The sequence below is a fragment of the Felis catus genome, chromosome A2, assembly GCF_018350175.1.
Source record: "Felis catus isolate Fca126 chromosome A2, F.catus_Fca126_mat1.0, whole genome shotgun sequence".
NCBI lineage: Eukaryota > Metazoa > Chordata > Mammalia > Carnivora > Felidae > Felis > Felis catus.
The window spans coordinates 155144485-155164850 of record NC_058369.1 but is presented as its reverse complement, the minus strand read 5'-3'; the positions used below and the strand labels follow the sequence as shown (position 1 = coordinate 155164850).

The following is a 20366-nucleotide window of genomic DNA, read 5'->3' as shown; positions in this document are numbered from 1 at the left end:
TTGGGCTAAGGTCATGATCTCACAGTTCGTGGGTTCGAGCCCCGCGAGGGGCTCTGTGCTGACAGCATGGAGCCTGCTTGGGAATCTCTCTCTCTCTCTCTCTCTCTCTCTCTCTCTCTCTCTCTGTCTCTCTCTCTCTGCCCCTCCCCTGCTCACACACACTCTCTCTCAGAAATAAACATTAAGGGGCGCCTGGGTGGCTCAGTCGGTTAAGCAGCCGACTTCGGCCCAGGTCATGATCTCGTGGTCCGTGAGCTTGAGCGCCGCGTCAGGCTCTGTGCTGACCGCTCAGAGCCTGGAGCCTATTTCAGATTCTGTGTCTCCTCCCCATTCATGCTCTGTCTCTCTCTGTCTCAAAAATAAATAAACGTTAAAATAAATAAATAAATAAATAAACATTAAAAAAAGACCTGATAAGTAAAATTGCTATCCATACCCCTCAAAAAAAACTGCCCCAAATGATCCTATGTGCAACTAAACCTTCTTTGCTCCCTAAAAGACAAAGGGGAGGAACTTCATCCTTGAGAAGGAAAGAGTGGAAGAATCTAGTCCTGTGGTCAGACCAGAACTTCCAGAGAGAGGGAAGGCTTGACTTACTATCTAGAGCAGCAGTCTCCAAAACAAGCAAGAGAATCCACTGTGATGTGGGAGAAAATACTATTTTTTATCAAAAAGAAGAAGAAGAAGAAGAAGAAGAAGAAGAAGGGAGAGAAAGAAAAGAAAGAGAAAGAAAGAAAGAAAGAAAGAAAGAAAGAAAGAAAGAAAGAAAGAAAGAAAGAAAGAAAGAAAGAAAAAGAAAGAAAAGAACAAAAGGAAAAAGGAAGAAAAAGAAAAGAAGAAAAAGAAAAGAAAGAAACTAAGTTTTACTGATATCGGCTCTACAAGCTGACCCTGGGACCCGCTTAGTCCATGGGGGCCCACCAGTTTTAGGGAACTGACCGTGAGTGGGCCCAGGGCAGAAAGGCAGGCAGTGGCCTCCTTAATTCATTGCTGGAGAGTGTCACCGTGTGCTACTGCAGATGTCAGGCCCTGGTTTACAGAAGTTCTCATTATGTTACCTCTGTGTTAATATCAGCCAAAATTAACCCTGGACGAATGGGAAAGGGCCTGAACACTGCTCAGAGACTGCAGTATGAATGCTGATATGTGAGCACTGGGGAACTTTGAGAAAATGGCAGAGATGATTCTGTCCTGTCCCTACTGTGGCAGCCACATTAATCACTTTACCTGGTCATAACATTTAGCAGGTCACCAAAAAATATGAAAAATTATCAAGAAGATACTTTGAAGTACAGCAAAATTTGCCCAGAGCATATACCGTGCCTTCAGAGATCTGCTGGTGGCGGTAGAACCTGTATAAAACTTCTAAATACGTTATGTGCGTGCAGGTATGTATGTAAATAGATCCAACTTTTCACTAGGAGGGTACCTCATCAAAAACATTTGGAAGCCATGGGTCTACAGGATTCTGTGACATTTTCTAACCTAAATATCAGAGCACCTGCAGGGCCTCCCTGATTGGGAAATGTGCAGGGTTAAGAAGAGAAGAGAGAAACGAGAAAACAAAATAACTAAGTTTATTTGTCCTCCTCCGCGGAACATTTTCCCTGAAAGCCTCCCTGACAGCGGGCCCAGCTCCCACGCTGAACGGAGAGGAGTCTCCCCGCCCTTTCCTTCCCCAAATAACCCAAAGCTTTTCACACAGAAGCCTGAACCAGGTCAGAGCGCCAGACCTCGGCATGCCTTCCACACGTACCAATTTGAAAATGTCCAAGCTGCCACAGGAGAGGCTGCCGGGGGTGGCCTTCAGTTCTGAGACGAAAGCCCGCTGCCTGCCCACGGCTGCGGTCAGCGGGAGGACGCTGGTCCTTTCAGAAGGAAGGGCTTCGCTGCCTCCAGGATGTCCAGTTTGGGGTCCAGGGAGCGGCCAAGCCCCTCCAACACCATGATGGCGAACACAATGGAGGCGAAGTTGCTCTCTAGCTTTACCTGAAACAGAAAAACTGGTTCTTGCCAAAGCCCACTGACAGAGAGAGAGGATCCTGGATAACCTGAGAGAGAGAGAGAGAGAGGATCCTGGATAACCACTCCACGCCTGGGATTTCTACCACCTACCTACCACTCCTCTCCCGACCCCATCGTCTTCCCCACCATCATCTACCCCCCCCCCCAACCTCCCCTCTACTAGAAATATTGACGGAAAATCTGGGGGATGAAGCACGTACTTCTCTAGGGGTGTGTGTGTGTGTGGATGAATGACTTAAAAATGATAAAATGACTATTTCACAGCTGCACGAGGGTCATCCTTCAAGAGCTGCAACGCCCTTTGTGAGACCGCGCAAGTGGCTTTGCTCAAACAGCATGGCTGCCTCCCCTTTGGAGCCCGGGGAATAGTAGCAGCGACTTAAGTGAATTACTCAACTAGTCCGCAAACGTACTGTTCTCCACATGCTAGAGAAAGGGAGCTCAGGTGCAGGGTGGTTAAGTGATTTATTCCAGGCCGCTGCGTGAGGTAGAGGGAGGAGAGCCAGAATTTAAACCTGGAAGAGCAAGAATCTGCTTTTCGAGAGCACAGAAGGTCAGAAAATGGAAGGCTGACTCAGGGGGAAATAATCTCTGTTAAAAGTGAAACGTTATTGGGGCGCCCGGGGGGCTCAGTGGGTTAATCGTCCGACTCTTGATTTCGTCTCAGGTCATGATCTCACGGTTCGGGAGTTCGAGCCTGTCGGGCTCTGCGCTGACAGTGTGGATTCTCTCCCTCTCCCTCTGCCCCTCCCCCGCTGGCACACATGCTCTCTCTCTCTCTCTCAAAATAAATAAAACTTAAAAAAAAAAAAAAGGTAAAGGGCATTTGTCTCAGTTAAGACCTGAGAAGTTGTGTGGGGGTCAGGTCGTGCTTCAGCACCACCAGAAATGCTTTCACTCTTAAGCTGAGGGGTGAGTTTGTGTTTATTGTATTCTTTCTTCCACTGTTTCTGACAAATGTATACGTTTTTTAACATTTATTTTTGAGAGAAAGAGAGAGAGGGAGACAGACAGAGACAGAGCACAAGCAGGGGAGGGCCAGAGTGGGAAACAGAAACCGAAGGAGGCTCCAGGCTCTGAGCTGTCAGCAAAGAGCCCGACGCAGGGCTCGAACTCAGGAGCTGTGAGATCATGACCTGAGCCGAAGTCAGAGCTTAACCGACCGAGCCACCCAGGCTCCCCTCTGGCAAATATTTTATTAAAAATTTAAGTGTCACTTGAATAGACATTTCTCCAAAGAAGATGTATAAATGGCCAACAAGCATATGAATAGATGCTGAACGTCACTAATCACTAGAGAAACGCAATCAGAACCACAAGGAGATACCACCTCACGCCCGGTAGGATGGCCATTAGCAAAAAGCCAGACTGGATCCTTTGTATATTGGTGGCGGACAGGTAAAATCATGCATGGAAAAGCGGTACAGAGCTTCCTCAAAAACTAAAAAAAAAAATGCCATATGATATAGCAGTCCCACTTCTGGGTAAATATACAAAGAACTCGAAGCAGGACCTCAAAGAAATATTTGCACATCCATGTTCACTACAGAACTATTCATAACAGCCAAGAGGGGGAAGTAGCCCAAATATCTGTGGCTGGATGAACAAATAAAGAAAATACGGTGTAGACATACAGTGGAATATTATTCAGTCTTACAGAAGGAGGAAACCCTGTCACGTGCTACAATATGGAGGAACCTCGAGGGCATGATGTTGAGTGAAATAAGCCAGTCACAAAAGGACAAACAGGGCACGATTCCATTTATACAGGATATCTAGAGTCGTCAAAATCACAGAAACAAAGTAGGACGGTGGTTGCCAGGGGTTGTCAGGAGGAAGAAATTAACTGAGAGATGCTGATCAACGGATATAGCTTCCATTTCGCAAACTGAGAAAGTTCTAGAGATTTGTTACACAACAATGTGAATATGGTGGACACTACTGAACTATGCATTGAAAATGGTTAGGGTTAGGGTACCTGGGTGGCTCAGTCGGTTAAATGTCTGACTTCAGCTCAAGTCATGATCTCACGGTTCATGGGTTCGAGCCCCACATCGGGCTCTCTGCTCTCAGCACAGAGCCTGCTTCCCCCTCTCTCTCTCTGCCCCTCTCCCGCTCGAGCACACATGTGTGCACTCTCTCTCTCTCTCAGAAGTAAATAAACATTAAAAAAAAAACTTTAAAAAATGGCTAGGATAAATGTATACATATATTTTACCTATAAACGTTTTTAAGTTTGTTAAAAAATTAAATGCCTGGTGAAATGTCCAGAATGCGGTACTTGTACTAGGTACTCTGTCGGTTCTCCCATCCTGGGAACAGCAACGATAACAGCAAACACTTCAAGAGCTTTTAACCACTGTGTCCCACACTGTGTGTAAGGAAGGCTGTCTGCGGAGTTAGAGCACAGGGGACAGGAGGACAAAGCAGGAAGAGTCCGGGCTCTGCGGTCAGACGGCCGGCACCCGTCTGCGGCATTACCACAGGCGCCGCGTGGCCGTGGGTTCGTGGCTGGGCCTCTTGGCACAGGTGCCTACCTTGAGGATGTTGAGGGCTTTAAATGGGACAGTGACAATATGATATAGGGCACACACGGGGAGCCCCTGCACACTACTGTGGTTACTCACGGCGGCCCTGGGGGCTGGGAGGCGCTCATTCAGGTCAGAGCTGGTGAGCCTGAGTCTTGGCCGCCTGCTCTGCATCGTGTGCGACTGAACTCCCAGGAGCGGATGTTCAGTCCTGTTTCCCTCCAACCCAACTCCCTAGCGATGACTAAAGCTTTCCCCAACCCCAAGGCCGTATGGAAGCCTCCTGCAAAACAGAACGTGTCAGAAGTTTTGGAAAGCATAAAGTTTTTTACCAAAACCCCACCAACAAAGCCAACTCTAGAGTCAAGAGACAGTTGCAGGGGGGCAGGGGGGAGGCTGTGCCACGCACAGTTGGTGGGACGTGGGGAGTCACTTAGTCCTTCCGTGCCCCGTCTCTTCATTCAGATAACACGATAGAGATCAGACCTGCCTGCGGGCATTGTCCTGAGATTTAACGAGAAGCTGGATGCGCAACGGACCCCAGGTGGTCCTATATGAGCGTCCTATATGAGCGTCCTATATGAGCCAGTGGCACCTGTTATCTCATGAATCCATAGGGTACTTGGAGACCCCTGGTCTGTGAGTCTCTTTTGTCCCAAGCATGCCGCTACTGCAGAGTAGTCATGGAGCAGCACAGAGAGCACCGGACTGAGAGACCTGGTTATGTGTCAAGTCCCGGCTCCACCACTGAGGCCCGAGAAAGACAGCAGACCGGCCTCCCCCACTGTGCCTTCTGTAGAGTGAAGGCGCCGGGCCAGACAACTTTAGGACTCTCAGCTCTGTGCTATGATCCCTGCCAAAGAGCTGCCTCCTCCACGTGGTGTTTTATTACCAGACTGCAGAGCCTCACGGGAAATGATGGGAAAGGCCATCTTCAGAGGAGATTCCTCCCTTCCCCACCCTCAACACCTTGGCTGGCGGCTTCACTCTGAAGAGTGGCCCAAGACCACACTCCATCACGAGCAGAGAGAGCCGAGGCAAAGGCCAAGGTGAAGAACCATGAGGCCACTTCCCCCTAAGGGACTGGGGCAGGAGGCGAAGGCCAGGACAGCCCCACCGGGGCGTCTGAACCCACCAGGACAAGAGGCACCTCCTCTTGGGCCACCCTTGACCCCGGGACGTTATGCCACACGGGAAAGAGGTAAGTATGACTTACGTTAATACTAAGCATCACTAACGAGAACTGAGAACGGAAAAGGCATGAAAAGCCCGAGTGAGGCGGTTCTGGCATTTGTGAAGACAGCTGGGTATTTGTCTCTCCAGCTGGGTATCGCGGGTACTTGGGCCGCTCGACCGAGGGGTACTCAGAGTCACGGTGAGAGGGAAACGGCCCGCCACGCCCGTGTCAGCGAACACGAAAAGCACTCGCCACACGAACGTCCGCCAGGACGAGATCGCACGGAGGGGAAGTACCTCCCTCCACCCTGAGGCCACCCTCCGGCTTCCCCAGACGCCTGCCCTCCAGCCTGAGGAGCGTGGAGGCTCAGCTGCGCCTCGGGCCTCACCTTGTGAGTCATCAGTAACTTAAAGACATTCGACAGAAGGCTGGAAACTTGAAGCTGGAAAACAGAATGCAACGGACTGCAGAGTCCCCACAACCGCTTCTGTACCTTCCAGGTCCCTGTCCTACCCCGTCCTACCACCCACCCCCGCCACGCCCACAGCCACAGCCACACACGCACATCCACCCAAACACACACACACACACACACACACACACACACACACACAGCCACAGCCACACAACCACTAACATACAACCACATACACAACCACCCCCCCACACACACACACGCACACACGCACACAGCCACAGCCACACACGCAAAGCCCCACACACACCCACGCACACCCACCCAAACACACACACAGCCACAACCACACAACCACCAACATACAACCACATACACATACACAACCACCAACACACCACCCCCCCACACACACAACCACACACACCCACACACACAGCCACACACACACAGCCACAACCACCAACATACAACCACATACACATACACAACCACCCCCACACCACCCCCACACCCACACCCACCCACACCCACACACATCCACAACCACACACACACACACCCCACCCCACCGACCCGCCCCCCACAAACACACACACCAGCCGTCGGGAAAGGGGCTCTCGGACAACTTCCAGAAAGGACCGCATACATACAAGCCCAGCTCCCATCGCACAACTGAGTTCCAAGCCCCCCGCCGCAGTCCAGCCTGGGGGCCCGTGGACCCCATCCCTCTCAGCGCACAGAAATCTTAGGTGAATACACCACATGGCCAGTGCCAGTGTGCCAGCTCCTCACTAGAGGGGGCCACTCCTTGCTCTGACTTGCTCCTGCTAGTGTAGACCATGAACTTGGCAAGAAAACGGGTTAGAACGGTGTATAAAACACCTAGTGGGCTTTGGTTCGGCTGTAAATAAAGGACACGAAGGTTAGGCATGTCCTCTGGCTGCTCCGGGGCCTTCGTCCTCCTTCCCTCCACACTCAGCTGAGCTCCAGACACAGGCGAGGCTGCAGAAGGGCCACAACCTGGATGGGGGATGGGTGGGAGAGTGGCACTATAAATGCCCCTGCCCCAGCAGCCACCAGGAGAACCTGGTCGAGGAGTCACTCTTGAGAGCCGGGCCTCCAGTGGGTCGCCTCGCACCCGGAAGACGTGGGCAGAGGAAACGTGCGCTCTCTATCTGCCTTAACGCTCAACCCCACTCAAGACTTCTCCCTGTGAACAGGTCTCCCTTCAACCTCTGCTCCATCCAAGGGCAAGGGCAGGAAACACCCAAGGCCTCTGCCCCTCAAGTGGCCTGCTCACTTTTTCCAGGGTGATGGTGTTCTTCCTGGCCTGAGTCACCAGGGCGGCCATCTCGGCCTTGAACCGCTCCACGTCCCTGCACTCACTGGCCCGGGCGTGATGCAGGATGAGCTCAGCCACCCTCTGGCCCTGCAAGACGTGAAAGAAAGGAAACTCGGTACAGTCAAGAGGCCATAAAACTGGACGCTCTGCCCAAACTTCTTTATATTCTAGTTGCTTCCACCTCAGTTTTCTACCATCCTGCACTTTTCTAATTATACCCACTCCAAAATACCTGGTGACCAAACAAAGACTTTCAAAGCCTCTGTCGGTCGCTGGGAGCCCACAGGCTCCAGTGCACTCAGGGCAAGGGGCTGTGTTCGCCTCCTTCACCTTCAACAGCCACACAGGGGACGGGGCAAAACCAGTGCCCTGATGCTCGCGCTCCACGAGGCACTGCCGACCAACCAGCCCATCCCCCAGAGTCACCAGGACCTGCTGCTGGACCGGACCAGCCACACTCTCCTCACGGGCTCTCTCCTCGCCCGAGGAGAATTCCCTCCTCACACCCGACCTGACCTCTGCGCTCCAGCCTTCCGCCTCCTCTGCCCAGGGCGCCCTCTGCCCAGAGAGCCTCCCGGTCTCCCCGAACACCCGAGTGGTCACTACAATGCCTTTCACCTCCCACAGAGCCACCCCAGGAGCCAGGCTCTGTCTCCCCAACCTGCGCAGGGGAACGTCCCCCCACCCTCCACCTGCCACTGCACCTCAGTGTTTAACCTTGGCCCAGGGGATGCTTTCATACGGTCTCAGGCTCGAGCCTTTGGTTTGTCCCCTCAGAAGCCTCCTAAATAAGCAGAGCCGCCCCTGAACTTTGCCTTTTTGTTTTTTAAACCAGCTCTCTCTTTGGCAGGGTCTTTTTTGCTAGAAAATTCCACATCATTGGCCAGAGGGTTTCTTCATTGTCACTCTTGATGTAGTACCTGAAGTTGACTCTGTGGAGGTTTTGCTGAATCCCTTTCTGCAAATAATCACTCTCAGCAACTGGAGCCCCTCCGAGCCACAGGGTTGGGGGTTAAAGACCACTCCAGATTCCGGGGCGCCTGGGTGGCGCAGTCGGTTAAGCGTCCAACTTCAGCCAGGTCACGATCTCGCGGTCCGTGAGTTTGAGCCCCACGTCGGGCTCTGGGCTGATGGCTCAGAGCCTGGAGCCTGTTTCCCATTCTGTGTCTCCCTCTCTCTCTGCCCCTCCCCCGTTCATGCTCTGTCTCTCTCTGTCCCAAAAATAAATAAACGTTGAAAAAAAAATTAAAAAAAAAAAAAAAAAAAAAAAAGAAGAAGACCACTCCAGATTCCAAGGTTTCTCCCCACACTTGGAGAGTAGGTTCTCTAAGCTGCTGCTTCTCACCAGCCTGCCGTCTTGCAGCAAATGGCACAGGCCAGGCCAGCCGTTATTCAGACGAGAAGCCGGCATTCCCAGCGCCCACCCACATGCCTGCTGAGGAGGGAAGAGAAACTACCAGTACGAAACAGCATTCGCGATGCTGTCCCAAACTGTGAGCTGCTTAGAACGGGCGTCACGCGTGGGCATCGGCGCATTCTGACCAAAGACCCCTTGGATAGCTTCATTTCCTCTCCTCTCCTTCCCTCTCCCCGCTCCACTCCACTCCACCTGCGTCCATCAAGAGCACCCCTGGCCAAGGCAGGCATTAACAAGATTGACAAGGGAAACCCCACGGTTTCCAAGAGCCTAAAAGATCATCTCCGATTCCTGCCGGCCCAGTGGGTCTCACCTGGCCCATCGCCACAGCCATGAAAACTGCTCGGAAGTTGCTCAGGTCGGCATCCTGCAGCTCGGCCACGATGCCGGCATCCAGCAGCACCAGGCGCAGCGGGCATGGGGCAGGTGTCATGGCCATCACCAGCGTATCGCAGACATCCACCTGCTGCAGCCGTGCCTCTTGACTCTTGGAAAGACCATCGGCGCCCTGGACCAGGATGTTCCCAGGGTGGAGGTCTGCATGGACAAAGTTGTCCACAAATATCTGGAAGGAGATCAGTGCTATTCAAGGCTGAGACACCACCCATCACCATCAGACCACACGTGAAAAAGCTTCCGGGACAGGGGTGGGGGCTGCCTGGGTGGCTCAACCGGGTAAGTGTCTGACTCTGGGTTTCAGCTCAGGTCATGATCTCAGGGTTCACGGTTTGTAAGTTCGAGCCCCACATCGACTGAGTACAATGGCAAAGAGGTGCACATTTTATAAAGCCTCGTGGCTTCTGTTCTCACTTCAGAATTTGTACTGCCGAAGGCCAGGTTGACATTTTTAAGAGAAAAGTTATTTTCAAAGTAAAGAACATTAAAAAAGATTAGAAGGGAACATGAAAAATCAAAGGCCAAACTGCATTTCAAAGGACTTATTTTTATACTGTAGTTTGAGCAATTGATATTCTAATTACGAATTATCTACTCATTGTTTAAAGGTTCCCCCAAATTCTATGTTCTTAAAATTCGTGGAACCATCTTTTTAGGAAAACATTTCATTAATCAGACATCCCCTCCATTCCCTCCATCCGTCCACATGGTAGAGTCTAACCATGATACCAACAACCCACACTGGCACACAGCATCGGGTGGGCGGGGAGAAGTGGCTTCGAACCTACTAAGCAGGAAAGAAAGCCCCAGGACGATGCCGGACAGGAAGTCAGGTGTGACTTGGCGGGACAGGATCTGCCTCCTATGAAAGCTCATCTCTGTGGTCAGAAACCACCAGCAATCCTTCCAAAGGGGAAGAAGAGCCTCAGAGGCTCTCAGGGACACCCTCCTACCTCCTACTGGCTGCAGACCCAGGCCAGAGGCCCTCCTGGGCCAGGTTCTGGCTGTGAAGGAGGTTAAGAGAGGCCGCTGCCCTGGTGAAAATCCTGGAACCAGAGAAGCCAGGGCTGGCACACCCGCAGGATGTGGTTTCCAGAGGCTGGCTGACCCCTGACCCCGGGCTGAACCTCCTGGCACCTTGCTGTCCCCTTGGCCCCCCAGCTTTCACCCCCATCCTTGATTCTGCAAGCTGGAACCCATCACGATCGCCCCAATTCTGCGTGCTATTTCCTGCTGCCTTCCCCCCTGGCTGCTCCCACCGCACCCTCCCCTCTGGCCCAAGGTGCCCCTTGGAGCCCTATTGCTGGGGACAAAGTCCTCTCCCCACTGAACTCCCACTGCACCGACTGAGAGAACACCCAGTTCTCCCTAGACAATCCGGCTTCTCTGGGAGTAGCTGGTGGTAGGGGGGGTGGGGGGTGGTGCTGCTGACTTTCCACCAGAGGCCAGAGGTGGAGTCGAGGCCTGCTCTGAGCTCCTCTTCTCACCCCTGCCCTGCTCTGGCCACTGGCCTCGGCCCCCACAGCTCCATGGCAGTCACACAGGTGCTTTGTTCCCACTCTGCCGACACACCTGGTTCCTTCTTACCCGTATTCCACTTGCTGCAGACCTGGGCTCGTATCCTCTCTCTTGCCGACAACATGCCATCCATCCCTCAACCACTCCCTTCTGTGCCAACTGCCAGGGAGAGTCCAGACCCTGGATAACCTCAGTACCCACTTTCTTTACTCCTACACGTGAGCTGCTATCAATCCCAGTTGCTGCTGTTAGTACTAATGATGACAGCGGGAGCTAACACTGCTTAGGGCTCACTGTGTCCTTTTACGGGCATCAGCTCATTTACATCATCAGGCTGAGCCCGCGCAGGTGACACCTAGACTTCCTCTACATCTGAGCTCAGATAGCATCGCTTTCTAAATGAATCCTGAGGCTAGGATGGGCCCCACCTAAATGACCCTCTTGTGCCTGTGTATCATTTACTCATTTGTGGCCTGTCTTCCCAATGAGTGACAGTTCCATGAACGTTGTGATCATATCTGTTTCGCTCACTACTGTAAAGTCAGCACTCGATTTAGTTCATTGAGCACAGAGAGGGTGCTCCATAAACACTGCTGAATGAATGAAGTACCATTTAACATACGGTATCTTCCGCTGTTTGTCTAAACTGTAGGCAACTTGGGCAGAGCCTGGGTCTTGCTCCCCACTCTTCCCACAGCACCCTGCATGGTGACCAAGCACATGCCACCAAGAAAGCGCTTAACAGAAAGATGTAGAATGAATGGTCGTGGTGGGTGGCTCAGCTCTTCCTAGAGCAGATTTTCAAGATGGCGGCTTGCTGCTTTCCTCATCTTCCCGCCCATGGGAGCCGACCAGTGTCTCCACCATCTTCCCACGTGAGATTTGACCACATGCTGGGCTGGGGCACCCTCTCCATGCCCATGAACTCACCATCTTCAGAAGCATGTTGATCCCCAGCCGTGCAATCTTCTTCTTCAAGTCTACAGGAATCCCCGCCTGCTGGTAACTGGACACAGGCACACTTTCCTTGAAGAAGGGTCAAGGAAGAGACAGCTTTACCCTGAAAAGCCCACCGAACACCCTGTTCCTCATCCCCACGTGACACATGGGCACTGCCTTCCCATCCCTACTCTTCTTGAGAGTTTTTCCTTCCTTAGAATCCCTATGAATCTGTCACCCACAAGTTAATTTTAATCTACTTACTTATCCCTTCTAGAACACTTCTCAAAGGAAAACAAGTCCCATTTTACAGAGGAAACCCACAACTCTGCCCCCCCACAGGTAAGAGATGCTGTAAGATGGTGGGAGAAGACAGGAACAGACCCCAGGAGAACTAGATTCTGATCAAGAGTCAGTCAACAGGGACGTGAATGAGCTCTATGGCCTTGGCCAGGGAAGTGGAAAGGACGATGAAAGGGCAGAGACAAGAAAGAGCTAGTAAAGAAACAGTTCACACAGGTTAGCTATTTAATTGTCAAAGCAGCCCGCTAAGACAGATCTTGTTATTCCTCAGGAGAAAATAAAAGAACTAAAGCCCAGAGAGTTTAAATAACTTACTCAAGATCACACAGCTAGTAACACCGGGTCATTCGTGTCACTTCCCTGGATCTCACCATTACTATCTTTATAAAGGAGGCTAAACCAGGCAACAGCTAGGGGCAACGATGTGACACAAACATTTGCCGAACACTTTCTCTGTGTAAACTCTGCCGAAGGCATCTTGTATTCAATGTGTCACTGTGTCCTGGAACAACCCTATGAGGCAGGGGCAAGTACCTGCTGTTATGCACCAAGAAACTGAAGTCACCAGCAAATAAAATGAAAAGCAGTTTTTCCGACAGAACAGAAGAAGGTATTTGCAAACGACATATCAGATAAAGGGTTAGTATCCAAAATCTATAAAGAACTTATCAAACTCAACACCCAAAAAACAAATAATCCAGTGAAGAAATGGGCAAAAGACATGAATGGACACTTCTCCCAAGAAGACATCCAGATGGCCAACCGACACGTGAAAAAATGCTCAACATCACTCATCGTCAGGGACATACAAATCAAAACCACAATGAGATACCAGCTTACACCTGTCAGAATGGCTAACATTAACAACTCAGGCAACGACAGATATTAGTGAGGATGCGGAGAGAGAGGATCTCTCTTGCACTGCTGGTGGGAATGCAAACTGGTGCAGCCCCTCTGGAAAATAGTATGGAGGTTCCTCAAAAAATTAAAAATAGAACTACCCTATGACCCAGCAACTGCACTACTAGGTATTTATCCAAGGGATACAGGTATGCCGTTTCAAAGGGACACACGCACCCCAATGTTTATAGCAGCACTATCAACGATAGCCAAAGTATGGAAAGAACCCAAATGTCCATCAATGGATGAATGGATAAAGAAGATGTGGTATATATACACGATGGAGTATTACTCAGCAATCAAAAAGAATGAAATCTTGCCATTTGCAACTACGTGGATGAAACTAGAGGGTATTATATACTAAGCAAAATTAGTCAGAGAAAGACAAAAATTATACAATTTCACTCATATGAGGACTTTAAGAGACAAAACAGATGAACATAAGGGAAGGGAAGCAAAAATAGTATAAAAACAGGGAGGGGGACAAAACATGAGACTCTTAAATATGGAGAACAGACAGAGGGTTTACTAGAGGGGTCTGTAGGAGGGGGCAATGGGCTAAGTGGGTAAGGGGCGTTAAGGAATCTACTCCTGAAATCATTGTTGCACTATATGCTAATTTGGATGTAAATTTTAAAAATAAATTAAATTAAAAAAAATAAAATAAAATAATAAAGTAAAATGAAATCTCTGTCAATTTGACATATGAAAGAAAAAAAAAAAAAAGAAAGCAGATTTTCAAGTCCAGAAAGTCTGAAGCCACGCCCAGGCTCCCAGCCACCCCGCTACACGACCTCCCTGCCTCATGCCACAGCTGAGCTGCCCTCAGTTTCTCTTGGCTTTTGCCTTTTCAGACTGAACAGCGGAGATGGCCCAGCTGTGAGTGGAAGGCACGGCCTGGGAAGCGCTCACTCTTACTTCATAAGTTTCCACCAAGACGTCCCTGGTGACAAAGGGACGCAGAGGGGTGGGGAATTTGACGGAATTCACATTCAGGAAGTTGCACTGGAAGTGTTCTAGGTTCCGAGCTTCGTAACGCAGGTCGATCTAGAGCGAAGTGGAGAGAAAAGATGAGGGGTAACCTGGGCCCAGGGAGAGCAGTATCTGGATGGCCAGCAAGCTAGTGAGTCACCACGTGCAGCGGCCTTCTGCACCTGCCTTCTTGCAGAACTCCTCAGGAGACAAGGGAGGGCGGTTTTGGTCGCGGGAACTCCTGGAAGCCACAGCTGCAGACCCCCTCACCGCACTTGGACCCCACTGCCTCCCCGCTATTCCCTCTCTGTCCACCCCGCGTGACTCCAGGCCACGGAGCCCTTGCCCACGTCCCAGGGCTTTCTCTCCCTTGCTCTCCGGTGGCCCTCTGGCCTCCACCAGCCCTAGACCTGTCCCCCTCTTAAGGTCCACCTCCATCAGGGGCCGGCGCTGCCCTCTGCCCACTGCGCTGACGCAGCTCCCTCCGCTCGGCAAGCCGTTCCCTTGCCACTCAAGGGACCGCTCCCATCTCTCCAGGCACCTGCTACCGGTGCCCTTGATGACCCTGTTCCTCCTGAACAGTTCTCTTGGCACCCACCCTTCCCTCCCCCGGCCTTCCCCCTGCCTCCAACCGCTCCGTCTAGGTCTGGTCTCCTGGCCACTCCTCCCCCGTGTGCCCCCTCGCGGTCTCAGCTGCTGACCTCCGCCAGCCTCCACTCTCCCTCTCCATCCCCTCACGTCCTCAGCTAGCACCTCCTCGCGACAGAACCGTGGTCTCCCGTCCAGACCCCGCTACCAACTCCACACTTCTTTTCCTAGAAGCCCACACTCCGTGTCTTGAATGGAGTCCACCCTTGAACACCCTCGAACTCCACGTCTCAATGGAATTTACTCCCCCCCGCCCCCCATGCAGCCAGTCACCTGGGAGTCACTGCAGATTACCCCTCTCTTGTCCTCCACACTATTTGTGACTCCAGGCCACCAAGGCTGCAGCCACACCTCTCTCGGATCCACTCCCCCGTTTCCCCCTCACTACAGCTCCCAGGGTGACTCCCAGCCAAAAGAGGCACTGGGCTCCTTGACCCCCATCTTCCGTCTCTCTAATCCATCTGCTGGTGCCCCCTACCACCTGTAGGACGAAGCCTAAATTCTTTAGGATGACATCCAAGGTGGCTCACTGTTTGGCCCCCACGGCTCTCTTCAGCTCCATCTCTCTGTGCCTCCCGCTTCCTCCGCCTCCCAGAACTCTAGCTTCAGCCAGTCTATACGGTGCTGAACATCCTGGCCTGCCTCATGCTCCCCATCCCCTTCGCCTTCCTTAGTCCCTCTGATGGGAATGTTCTTCCCCCATTTGGTCCAACTGTAAACACCACTCACCTTTCAAGACTCAGCTGGAGTCTGGGGAGCCTGACCCTCAGGACAGAATGACCACTTCCCCTCTCGGGCCCCAGCTCCACCCAAGTGAACCTGGAGAGACTCCTACTATAACCGGGATCGTGCTCTTTTTGCAGATATTTATGGGCCAGTCCCCTTCTGCGTACTATGTATTCCTTATGGACGAGAAAATCTCACCCATCACCCCATGGTGTCTATCGGACTTGGAGGAGGGGTGGCAGGAATGACAGTGACGCAGAGCTGGTTGCTGGAATAGAAGCTATTTCCTCTATTTGAATTTTCTTTTATCATGGAAACTACGTCGCCCGCAGCATAAAGCAAAGCTTTCTAAACATTCAAAGGCATCCCCGGGACTTAAAACCTTCCATCAGAGGACAGAAATGAAGACTGAGCACCTTGCTTTTGAAAGACGGCCAGTTTCTGCACTCTCCAACAGGGAGCCAGTGCACTTGCCTACTTGAAGCCCCGGCTGCCCCCAAAACATGTTCACCAAGTCCAGCTACTTAAACAAGTATCCCAAGGGTCCTGGACAGGGAGCAGGTCCTTGTCTACTCAAAAACCCTGGAAACGAAACAAAGCAAAGGCACAGTGTGTGACTTCACCAATTCTTCTCACCCTGGAGATCAGCCATCGATTGTGGCACAGATAACACAGATGACACAGATAACACCAGGATCCTGGGACTTTCCTCCCAGGCGCTAAGGAAGATGGTGTTTCCCAGGCACCCTTGTGGTGACATTGGGCCCGTGCGATTAAAGCTCTGACCTGTAGACTAAGAAGGCCACAGTGGCCTCTCTCTCCACTCCACACGGACCCTAGATGACCCAGGTTGAAGACGGCAGCACCAAACTTGGGAGGAAATTGGGTCCCTGGATAACCACGAAGCAGAGTCCCCTCTCCCTCCTTCGGCTCATCTGCATGGCACAAGAAATAACCTCGCTGTGCTTGGCCTCTGAGATTGGGGTATTCTTTGTTATGTCGGTTAGCAGTACCTACCCCGACTGCTACACCACACGAGCCACGACATTCTAGGAAATCACGCATTCGTTCAGCATTTACGAAACAGCCAACAGCAAGAACTATGTTAGATGCTATTTACAACCGAGGGAAGGAGGCTTCACCTGATGGACCATGAGCTTCTCAAATTCCTCCACAATCTCCGGCAAGCTCAGCCACTTGACTCCTGGCAAAAGCGCGAGGACTCGGCTGCCCGTCTTCATCAGCAGCAGGTCCATCTGTACCTGAGACAGCAAGCCAGGGTGCAACACCTGCCGGGAAGACAGACAGAAGAAGGATCAGGAGGGCACATTCACCCAGACAGGGCTGGGTCCCACCATCAAAGGAGAGCCAAGCCCGATGCTCATCAGAGCAAAACCGGATGTGGTCCCGACAGCCGGGATGCTCCTGCCGCCCTCACTCCCATGTGCCTTCGATAAGGAGATGCTCAGGGCAACTCCTCTGTGCTGCACTTGGCTTTGCTGGGAAGAAGAGACGGGCTTTTCCTTCCAAATACATTAAGGTTAGGTCAGTGGCTCCCAAATATTAGCATGCATAAAAGTCACCTTGGGGTGCCTGGTGACAACAAAGACTGCTGGGCCTCCTTTAAGACCTAGTGAATCACCTACCCTGGGGATGGGACCCGAAATCTGCATTTTACTGAGCGAGCACACCAGGTAAATGAGTCAGGTAGTCCAAAGCCTGAGCCGGATAAGGATCTAGAGTCACAGAACTCCAGCAAGGATGCACCACGGTGGGACAGGAAGAGTGTGCTTTCAAATGCCTGTTTATTCTGCAACTCTTGCCCAGTCCGAAACTGGGCACGTACTCAACCTCTCAGCCTCCTGTTCCACTTTTTAAAGTTTTCTGGCTTTTCTTCCTTTTTCTTTTTAGAGAGAGAGAACACATCCAAGCTGGGGAGAGGGGCAGAGGGACAGAGAGAGAATCTCAAGCAGACTCCATGCTCAGCGTGGAGCCTGATGCAGGGCTCGAACCCACAACCCTGGGATCACGGCCTGAGCCAAACTCAAGAGTCGGACACTCAACCTACTGAGCCACCCGGGCACCCCTGTTCCACTTTTGAAAACATGGAGATAACAGTCCCTACCCCCACTTCAAGTCCTTTCTGGAATAAAATGGGAATATAAATAAATAGAAATTAAAGAAATGCCTACTTCAAAGGCATCAAGAACAGATTAAATCATGCATCTAACATGCAGAACATAACATCTGTTCTTTAAGAACAGATTAAATCATGCAGGCACCCACTCCTTGCCTTCCACAGAGCAGAGGATACTTTGGTCCAGTGTTCCCCAAACATGCCAACTCATGAGAATCACTTGCAGCCTTTATAAAAAGACAGGCCTCAGCTTCCTCTCTTGGAAAGTGTGATTCAGTAGGTGTGAACTGAGGAACGCTTGGGAGGGTTTCTTCCAAGGAGGTGTAAGAGAGCATCAGGGGTACCTGCTACCTGGGTCGGCCAGATCCCCGGGGTCATGCTGAAAGGGAATGGAAAAGTGTGGAGACTAAAAAATGATGGAGCCCAGGCAGGGGTGACTAGAAACGAAGAGGGGCGCCTGGGTGGCTCAGTCGGTTGAGCATCTGACTTCGGCTCAGGTCATGATCCTGTGCTCCATGGGTTCGAGACCCGCGTTGGGCTCTGTGCTGATGGCTCAGAGCCTGGAGCCTGCTTCAGATTCCATGTCTCCCGCTCTCTCTGCCCCTCCCCCACTCTGTCTGTCTCCCAAAAGTAAATAAACATGTAAAAAAAAATTTTTTTAATAAAAAAAAAAAAAAATGAAGAGACAAGGGAGCCACTTCTGTAAAAATGAAGACTGCCATCTTGGGCTCACCACATGGTATCTAACCTAGACTGTCTGTGACTCACCCTGACCCCAGAGTAGTGGGTCCATTGGGTGGTTCCTCTAGCCACAGAGGCAGCGGACCCCAAACCCTCTTCGTTTTCCTTTACTGGACTATTCACACAACCACTCCCTAGAACCAAGAAATAACAGCTTGCAAAGCATAGGCAGTCAGATCAAGGTCAAGCTAACAGAAATCAGTGGAAGGTAATGTGGGGTGATTTGCAAATGGGGGTTTCTGATCGGGGACAGCTCTGTGGGGTCGGTGAGATTTTAGAGACAGGAGGGACAGGTGACAACATCAGAGCACTTACTTTCACTGCCACAGGGATGAGGTGATCTGGCTCAGATTGGTGGGCAGGTGCTGAAGACTGAGACAGGACTGCATTTGATCCATCCGGGTCAGCTTTAGGGAGGAGCAGCCTTTCTAGAAATGACTGGTCGGCAAGACTTCCTTGAAACTTCCACCCCTTTCCCAGGGGTCCAAAGAGCTCTCCCAGCCTCCGGACTGCCCCAGCTTCTGAAGAAGGCTGCAGACTGGAGGCCTTGGCAAGTCTCTGGATGCTGACATTCTCCAGGAAGGCGGGATTTGCACGTGCTTTGTACACTTGGGCCACACAGCCTGAACCCACAGGTTCCTTCTTCTCAAAGCAGAGGACCCTTCCCCAGTCTTCCCCAAATGCCTGCCGCAGGAAGTGCTCAGTGTGAGTCCAAGGGTGGGGGGTCACCTGGACATGCAGCTTGGAGAACTGGGCACAGAAAGCCTCCGAGAAGAGATCCCGCCGGGTACTGGCCCACTGGCCCAGTTTGATGTACGTTGGGCCCGAGGTCTCCGTGGCCTTCAGAAGCAGATAGAGCCAGAGGCTGGAGATGCTGGGTGCCAGGTAGGTGAGGGGGTAGAAGAGAAGGAGGGGGAAGAATTTCATCAAGAGAGCCCCAGCCCGGAGCCAGATACGGAGGTGCAGAAGGAGGCATCCTAGCGGCCCCTCTTGGGAGACTCTCTGGGGTGGCCCATTTTCAGCTAGGTCACTCCAGCTGGCTCTTTGCTGGCACACGCTCTCAGGGCCCCCCTCACCAACGTCTCCATAGGCTGAGATAAGTTTGGGTAAAGTGCCAAGCAGAAGCCAACAGAGTCTGGCATTACGAGAGCACCCAGATGATCTTAAAAGGCCGAGTTCCTGTCTGAGCTCAAAACCTCTTAGGTACGACAAGCAGACCCTAACACAAAAACGCCAGGGGGTCACCATCCTCTCCCAGAGGTCCCCGGCCTAGGTTGCCCGCCCTCGACTTAAAGGGCACCCATCTATGTTCACGCTCTGGGCAAGGCTGACATGAGTCCAGGCCAGAGCTGAGTATCCCACTTAAAAGTGGGGCAGCAGCGAGATGCGGCGACGCTCAGAGCCCGCGTACAGGCTAACTACGCGAGTGCTAGCGGTGCTCAGTCTGGCTCCCGGTCCTGCCCTGCAGGGAGCGCCCCCTAGGCCTCGCAGCCCGGCCCCTCCGTCCCGGCTCCACCCCGAGCTCCCTCCCGGTACCTCGCCTAGACCTAAGGTCCGAGGCCGCCTGCGCCTTCGGGGGCTTTCAGAACTGCACCGACTGCGAGGGCCGGAGGGGCCGAGCCAGACGCCAGGCCAGGCCCAGAGCGGGGACGCGACCTGCGGCGAGGTGGCCGCGCAGGCGGAGCCACCCCACTCCAGGTCGCTGGCCGGGCACCCGCGGAGGGCCACAGCGAGGAGGGGCTGCGTGGAGGTGGGGGTTAGCGCGGGTGCTGAGAGCCAGGAGCGAGGGGTGCGGGGGAGGCAGGAAGGTACACCCGGGTCAAGGGATTGAGAGCCGGGGCGTTGGGCGGTGCGGACCGCCGAAGACCCAGGCCCCGGGTACCAGGGTGGGAAGGAGGCTGGGGCCGGGAGGTGGCGGGGGGCGGGGGGAGGGCGGGTGCAGAGACCCAACGTTGAGGGCCCGAGGATCCGGACGCCGACAGCGGGAAGGGTGTGCGGAGGGCTGGCGATCGGGTTGGAGAAAAAGGGGGAGAGGGACGAGGAGAGCGGGAGTCAGGCGGCCGGGGTCCGGGAGCCCAGAGCGGAAAGGGCGTGCGGGGGACAGGGGATCCCGGGGCCGAGGAACCCGCCGCCGAGAGCCCGGGACCGCGTGCGGAGGGCCGAGGACCCGGCGCAGAGG

At 52.7% G+C, this 20366-nt stretch overlaps 1 protein-coding gene across 2 annotated transcripts; it reads right to left on the bottom strand.

Moving 5' to 3' along the window:
- Window positions 1-1561: 1561 nt before the first annotated feature.
- Window positions 1562-19441, bottom strand: ADCK2 (aarF domain containing kinase 2). Of its 2 annotated transcripts, XM_003983109.6 has the most exons (8): window positions 18503-19441; window positions 16452-16598; window positions 13882-14010; window positions 11752-11847; window positions 9221-9472; window positions 7449-7577; window positions 6119-6172; window positions 1562-1989 (listed from the first exon to the last, which is right to left on the bottom strand). In XM_003983109.6, exons 1-8 carry the CDS (start codon window positions 19433-19435, stop codon window positions 1849-1851), a joined length of 1881 nt encoding a protein of 626 aa, XP_003983158.1. In that variant the 5' UTR covers window positions 19436-19441; the 3' UTR covers window positions 1562-1848. The 2 variants fall into 2 exon arrangements, with proteins under 2 accessions (XP_003983158.1, XP_006929484.1); XM_006929422.5 differs by lacking the exons at window positions 1562-1989; window positions 6119-6172 and adding an exon at window positions 6734-7168.
- Window positions 19442-20366: the final 925 nt, after the last annotated feature.

Bases quoted from the DNA above. Each gene is read 5' to 3' on its own strand.
- ADCK2 (XM_003983109.6), bottom strand. From the start codon at position 19,435: ATGGTGACCCCCTGGCGTTTTTGTGTTAGGGTCTGCTTGTCGTACCTA. The intron at 9,473-11,751 runs GTGAGTTCATGG...ATCTCCTTCCAG, and splicing joins TCAACATGCTTCTGAAGATG to ATATTTGTGGACAACTTTGT. The intron at 1,990-6,118 runs GTGAGGCCCGAG...TTTCTGTTTCAG, and splicing joins AGTTACTGATGACTCACAAG to GTAAAGCTAGAGAGCAACTT.